The 8,000-nt window shown below is 37.2% G+C and overlaps 1 protein-coding gene across 1 annotated transcript; it reads right to left on the reverse strand.

The window, feature by feature from the left end:
- Positions 1-4,119: 4,119 nt before the first annotated feature.
- On the reverse strand, positions 4,120-7,609 carry LOC129320765 (hsp70-Hsp90 organizing protein 3-like). The gene is given in 8 exon segments (XM_054966363.1): positions 4,120-4,771; positions 4,873-4,932; positions 5,034-5,100; positions 5,203-5,377; positions 5,380-5,425; positions 5,512-5,597; positions 5,712-6,000; positions 6,486-7,609. Coding segments are annotated over 8 exon segments (1,734 nt in total). The 5' UTR covers positions 7,383-7,609; the 3' UTR covers positions 4,120-4,657.
- Between the last annotated feature and the right edge of the window lie 391 nt (positions 7,610-8,000).

An 8,000-nucleotide genomic window follows, 5' to 3' on the forward strand; every position in this document is an offset into this window, starting at 1 on the left:
GGTTATAAAACTCCATTAACATTATTTCATAGTACTTCACATTTTTACTATTATTATACTCCACCAAATCACAATCATTGAACTCCACAGACCATATCATTAAACTTCATAAAATTTTAATATAAATTTTTAAACATTTCATGCCATACTTGTATTAAGAAATTTCATGCATTTCAATTGTAAAACACAAATTAATAAATCAATTAACATCCAAGAACACAAGAGAAAATTCCCCTGGTTACTTTAAACATTTGAGAAATCAAATGTTTCACCCCTTAATTACACACTCCTAAAGCTTCCACAAAGCTTAAATTGTGCCAAGTATGCTCACTCTCCAATTAATCACAATATAATTCATCAATACCCTTTTATAAATGATTTTCACTATTAACTTAAACACTTCATTACTAAGATTTAATTTCTTCCCATATAAGGGTGCCTATAGGACTTCTTAACTTCCTAACTCACATTAATATCATTGAACTCTTAAATAACTCTTAATAGAGCCACATTACTCCAATCACCTTATTAATGGTGGATTTTTATTCATTTATGACCTCAACTGACCAAAAACACATGGAGTCATAATGTTAGGTTTAGATAGCTCAATCAACTCCATTAACTCTATTTAAGTTAATGGATTTAGACCCATAGTCTTTATGGACTGAAAATTATCATTCTCAATCGAATCTTAACTTTTCAAGTAGAGAAAATGGAAGAGAAAGGTAGATTTAAGCTTGAAAAAATTACCTCTAGTGTATAAAAGTTTCAAAATACTTCAAATGCTTTTAAACCCTAAGACTTAACAAAGCTCCTTGTGTTTTCTTCATTCACTCTTTTGTTTCTCTCCTCTTCTACATCAGTTTTGGGTTCTTATTTCTATAAAAAAGTGCATATGTGCCACGACAAACGTATCACATGTTATGGTGAATGGCACAAAAAAGTCTTGCCCAAGCACAATAGCTTACATACGCCATGGCAGATAAGCTATATGCCACGGCGTGTGACACAAAATCTCCTCTTTCAGATTTTCTCCCTTTTTCATATTTAGGTGATCTAACTTCACTTTGGAGTCGCATTTAAGGCTGAAATTATAGCCAAACATGCTCATTAGACCTCTCTAACCATACACATCATTGATACACATTTATGGTAAGCTATGAGTGATCTATAACTCTTAATTACCATTATATACTGTGATTGTGGTAATTATTGATAATCTCAAAGAAGACATTACAATGTATGGCTTAACCTAAAATGCCACAGCTTAGAAATAGTATTATTATGAACATGAACATCAATCTCTTCAACTATGCAAAGCCTAAAATCCAATTTACCAATTATCTTTATGTTCCAATTGTAAAGATTTTGTAAAATGCTTACATTAGGAAAAAAGGCAATGATGCAATGTTGTTCTTAAGTAAGATGAGAGATAGAAGCTAGATCATAACAAAGGCCAGGTACATATAGTATTATGCATAACAATATTATCAAAAAGTGTAACTAATCCAATATGTGTTACTTTTAGTTTATCATTATTTGGAATCTGAATTCTTAATGGAGGCCCATTATTTTCTTCACATATGTCTAAATAACCCAAGGAACTTACAACATGACAAGTTGTACTTGAATCTAATAACCAATAAGCTATGCATGACTATCCTAAAGATAAAATGGTAAGAATCAAACTTGTAGACCTTATTGGAAGCAACGGCTTCTAATAGGGACATTGGTCGCTTCTTTCTTAAGCATATTGAGTATGTTCTCATAGTCTTGTTGGGACGTCAAGAATTGGTTTTCCATAGGATTAACATTAGAGTTGGGGCTTTTGCTTGATTAACTCGTCTAATTTGATTTCCTCAGCCTCTTCTTCTTTAACAGTTAAGAGAAAACCCTACTAATTGAAAACAATCATCTCATTGATGGCCACATCAGTGGCAATAGAAGCACTCCTTAGAGGGATTTCTACTAGCATGTCCTGTTCCGAATTGCCCTCCCCCTCTAGCAGTTATAGTAGACCTTTTAATATGTAAAGACAAAGAGGCCAAAGCTCATTCTGTTTCCTCTTAGCATACGATGGAATTTGCTTGATTTATCCTAGGCAGTGGGTTCATAAGCAATATCTAACTACGCATGTTCTAGTATGATGAATTGAGTCCCGTAAAAAATTGAAACAATTATTGCTCTTGAACAATCCTGACATAATCAATTAAAGAAGTATACTTGCAATTGGGCAATAGGACTAAGGTTAAATACTCCTCCAACATTTCTTTAAGGCGGGTGAAGTAACTTGATACAAACATTGAATCTTAAGTGAAGGAGTTGATAAGACGATAAAGACTATAGATTTTATTCCGTCTGTTACATTGAAGCATTCTTTCAAGTCTTGCCATACAAGTCTCGCATCTTTTGAAAAAGTGATTCTTGTTGAGATGTCTTTAGATATAAAGTTGATTAGCCATGAGAGGATCGCTACAACAAGAAGATGTGGATCTTAGCTGTCTCTAGTACATGTCCCACCCATGATTCCAATCTTATTCTTAGCACGAAGTGCCATCTTTATGGCTTTACTCCAAATAGTATAATTGTTTGCCTTGATAAACAACTATGCCACCAAAGCTATCCTTTAGGTGTCCAGGGAATGAAGGAAAAGTGAATGATTGAGATCAACAAGGGAAGAAAATTTTTCTTTTCAACATAATCTTATTTGTTATAAAAATAATATTTATGTATATTTGTTTAAGTTAAGTTTTCAAATATTGGTTGGAAAGAAGTTTTTCAATAGAATCAAACTATACTAACCATCATAAACTTTGGCCAAAACAAAAACCATCATCATAAACTAGCTACTGGCTTAATCAATTTGAACTGATCAACAAGACTTTAACGTCCCATCTACAAGTAATATTGTTGAAAAATAGATAAAGTAGTGGACCTTAACGTCCTATCAAGAAGTAGGGATGAACATTTAGTTGATTCAGTTCCAATCTCTCCAAAACAATTGACCAAATTTCGCAAAAAAAAAAATATTAATTGAATCAAAATACTTAATTAAACTGAATTATAATGATTCAATTCAATCTATCTATTCAATTCATAGACTTTAATTTAATTTATGAAATTTAATTATTCATATATTATTCTATTCATTTTTTTCCTTGATGTTGAAGGTCCAGCCAAAAAAAAAAAATCTGATACCATAATTCATGAAAAAATTAATAAAATTTAATACTATCACATTAAAAACTAAATTATAAAAATAAAAAACAAAACATCACATCATAAAAAAATTACTACTTCAAATAATGCAAAAATATTTCTTACTCATCTAAATAAAAATTTATTCACCTTTTAAAAATATACAAAGAAAAAATACATATAATCAAAATTTTTAACTTATTTATTTCAATAATTCTTAAATTCAATCAAACCGTTCAATCAAAATTTTTATTAAAAAAAATCAAATCGAACCTTATAATCAAATAAATTGAATCAAATAAATCAAATTCAATTCGATCTTCAATTTCAATTCGATTTTACTCACCCATATCCACATGCGTACAAACAGAATCTGGGGGAAAATTGAAGAATATTTTCCATTAGAAAAGGGTAAAGAAAAAAAAAACTGCGCCTTCTTAAGTTCAAGCAAGCCCCATATCAGACCTGACCGTTGCCACCACAAATTCCCACCTACATAAATTTTCACGATGCATCGAAGCAGAGGCAATACCTGTGACTAGTCAGATAAACGAACCCAAACCCCCAAACCGCGGTCTATTGACCACGAAATCAGAACGAAAAACGTTAACAGATCAAACAAACCCTTCCCAAATCGTTCCCCTCTGACCCAATCAGCCCATGGACGAAAAGGCCCAATTCCCACAGGTTCATTTGCATGCAACCTGCACATGGGAGAAACACGAGTGGCATATGTTGCTTTTGCTTTTTCTCTTCTATTTTTTCGATAAAAAGATCATTAACAACATTGGAAACCAGAGTGTTTCCAATGCACGAATAGTTAAAAAACCCAAAGGACCAAGAGGAAGGAAAAGAGAAAAGTCATGAAAAACAAACCATACCAAATAGAGTAACAAACTTGTAGATGTACTGCACCAAAGATTGGAGGAAATAATATTCCAATAATAATCCATGAAAAATCTCATTGCGAAGATGCAACTCAGCAAACAATGGATGTTATAGAGATAAGTCATAATCCATGTTAAAAGCAGCCTGAATACACGAGGTTAATACAATTGGGTTTTGTGGTGATCTACGTCTCTACTTGATGCTGCTATGAGTTGCAATAAAACATAGCCCAGCAAAATGTAATTCCTTTGATCTTATATTTCCGCATTCTAACATTCCAAATAAAACCCTAGCATCTCAGCACCACAATTTAGATGTTGCTTTGAACTTGAAGGCATGAAGAACCATATTATGCATAAAAGAAATAAGTCTTGAGCCACCCACCATGAGGCGAAAACTAATGGGATTTGAGCTTGAGGGACCCAAATTCATAATTTAAAAAAGCCAACGAAAACAACGTGAGAGCATAAATGATTAAGAAATTCCCAACCGTAAATTGTTTCTCCATTTTCCGATCCAATCTACATTTGAAATCAGCCATGCACTGCACCCCATGCACATCCCATCCAATTTATCTAATCTGGACAATTCCAGCACTGACCAACTTCTGGATTTTGTTCATCACCATTGGATTCTTTGTATGCTCCTGGGCAGCCTTGGGATTTTCCTGAAAATCAACCAATACCTGCATGCACCACCCACAAATTACATAAGCACAGCTCATTCCTGTTACACCAACGCCATACACTAACACGCATCAAGAGGCGCGCCATATGGGTAGCACACCTGTCTCATAATAGGATCCTGGAGGATGTTCTGTATCTCCGGGTCCTGCATTGCCTTGGCCTGGAGGCACACAAAAAGTGAAGACCACATAGATGGAGAAAAATTCAAACTCGAAACAGTTTCTGCAAAAAATTGTTTTATTTAAAACAATTGGGTCCCACCTGTCTCTCCTTCAACTCCTCAGGACTTATGTCTCCACGGCTGGCCTTATTAATTTGTTCTACACATCTGAAATAGATATTAATGTAAAGACAATTACTCTCGTAGAGCGTATGCATAAAGCAGAAAACTGAAACCAACAAACACCAGGAATGTAACATAACCAAATACCTCCTTATGCCATCAAGCAACTCCTGGTTGTTTGAATCATGTTTCAACCCCTCCTGATACGTTTCCAAAGCTTTGTCATATTCTTTCATGAAAAACTGTATGGCACCTTTTCTAGTATAACCCTTTACAAAAGTTGGATCCAGCTCAATGCATTTCTCTGCATCCTTCAAACCTCAGGCATTGCCCCAAGTTTTGTGTAGCTTGCAGCTCTGTTACTGTATGTCTGAAGAAGATAGGAAATTAAATCCACATTAGTCCCTGCATTTGCTTAAATTGCAAACGTGAGCTCCATTTAACAAGTAATATTACCCTAGGATCCTTAGGATTCCTTCTTAAAGACTCGGTGTAATGCCTCACAGCTTCGGGATACATTTGCTGCTTAAAGAAATCATTACCTGCACATTGATGATTGCATTCAATACAAGATAAGGGATACTTCTCTGGAGGAAAAAAAGCTCAGCCTTACTCAAGAAGGAGGAGCATGGAGAGCAGGCTAAAAGAGAGGGTACCTTTTTCACGCTCCTCATCAGCCAATTTTGGATCAAAGTATTCTTGCTGTTCAAGTTCTTTCTTAGCTTTTTCAGCGTCATTCAATTTCTTCAACGTGTCAGGGTTGCGATGCTCTGTAAGTGCCTTTTGGAAAGTCTCGATGGCAGATTCATAATCCTTTGAGCATTTTGCCATTTTCACCAGGGCAGCTCCCTTCCTTGTCAAAGCTCTTGCTATCATCTTAAAGTCTGATCTCAACTCTCTTCCCCTTTCTACAGCCTTGTCACAATCTTTTATGCATTCTTCTAACTGTGATTGGAGGATAGTTTTGAAACCACACCAAACAAACAAAAAAACATTTTTTTTACTGTCCCTACTCCCTTGCTATTCTGGTATCACATAAACGCTGAAGAAAATCAAACATCAATTCAAACATGCAGGCACCCCAAACATGAGCTGATTCGATATAGTTACTCTGTCACGTGAAAAGCAGTCTCAAATATCCTCAGCCTTACGTCTACTAGGCACATGAATTGGTGGACATCTATACCACTACCACCACGGGATCACACTAATAGCTACTTCCTTAGAAGTGGGATTAAAATCCATAATACCTTCAGCACCATAACAGCAAGGACCCTCAGATACAGTAGCATGAAAACTACGCATTAATCACTTCCGTCCGTTAACCCACGCCCATTCAAATTAACTTAGAATGAACACCAATCATTTAGAATACAAGCCAAATCTTATCAAAAATAAAAAGAAAAAAGAATATAAGCCAACGGACGTACCTTCCCCATTTCCAAGTAAACAGCAGCACGGTTTGTGAGAAATGATATATCCTCATCATCCAATTCCATAGCCTTAGAGTAATGCTGGATTGCCGTATCAAAATCCTTCTTTTTGTAAGCCGCATTGCCCGCCTCCTTTTCCTTCTGAGCCTGACCTTTTCTGACCTTTGCATCCTTCTCCTCCTCCGTCAATTCCATGGGCTCGGGCTCCGGCTGCTTCTCTTCCTTCGCCGGTTCAGCTTCAGCAGCTCTCTTCCTCTCTGCTGGCTGGGGCGGAGAGGAAGACTCGGGCATGTCAGTGTCCTCGCTCGGGGTGCGAATCTTGAGGTTGAGCAAAACCCCAAGGGCTTGCATGATTCTTTGATCTTTCATGTACAAGTTGAGATTGTTGGGATTTTTCTGAATATCCTGCATCATCTTCACGAAATCAGGTTGCTGCAGATATGCTCTAGTTGTGGGATCAGCAGTGAGCCTCGCCCACATCTCGGGTCCGGAGAAAGCGTCCCCGAAAGGATTGCCCATGGGCGGCGCCGAACGGGGCCTGGAGGCCGCGGCCCGCGCATCAGCCAGACCGGATTTGAGCGGTTCATTATTGGGGTCGATCTCAAGGCCCTTCTTGTAAGCAGCGACAGCGTCGTCGTGCTGGCCAAGTCCGAGATGAGCGGCGCCGAGACGGCTGTAGCCCTTGGACCAGTCAGGCTTGAGCTCGACGGTCTTCTTGGCATCGATTAAGGCTTCGGAGTATTTGTGAAGGGAGGCATAAGCGGCCGATCGATTGGAGTAGAGGACATGGTTATTGGGGGAGAGAGAGATGGCGTCGGAGAAGTGACGGATAGCGGCGTCGAAATCACCGGATGAGAAGGCGGCATTACCTTTGGCCTTGGCTTCGTCGGCCATGGAAAGGGGCAGTGAAAGAGAGAGTGACGAGTTGGGAGTTTAGAATTGGAAGCAGCACGACAGCAGGGCACACCCGAGAGCTTCGAGGCAGAGGAGATATGTTGTGGCGTTCGGGTTTAGGGGAAAGGTCCCAGAGACTTCTGGGAGCCGACGGGGATTCTCGAAGCTTCTGCCAATTCACACTTTGGGTTCGGGCAGTCCAGGCCCTTCTAATGGGATAAACCGATCAAGCATTAACCACCAAGCAACCTTCGTCAAGCTTATATGCCCTTGCTTACTATTTATAGCTTTGAAGTCACCTCTAATATGTCTGGGCTTAAATAAAAATTTGTTAGATTTCATTAATTTCGTATTAACATTTAGCAAGTTTTTACCTATACTTTTAATAATGATAAAAAAGAATTACTTTAAAACTCTAAATAAAATGTTTAAATACAATAGAATATCATAAAATGTATAAATATTTTTGAAAATCAAAGTCCCTTGTATGTAAATAAATTTGACCATGCATTGCCGAAATTACCCAGTGAAATCGAGAAAAAGAAGAAAGTAATTGAAATCCTTCTTACTCACAATAATTAAAATCGAGTTGCTAGTGATGATATTTGTGTTGAAGAT

The sequence above is a fragment of the Prosopis cineraria genome, unplaced genomic scaffold (assembly GCF_029017545.1).
Source record: "Prosopis cineraria cultivar Desert tree isolate PC_DT_omini unplaced genomic scaffold, ASM2901754v1 PC1, whole genome shotgun sequence".
NCBI lineage: Eukaryota > Viridiplantae > Streptophyta > Magnoliopsida > Fabales > Fabaceae > Prosopis > Prosopis cineraria.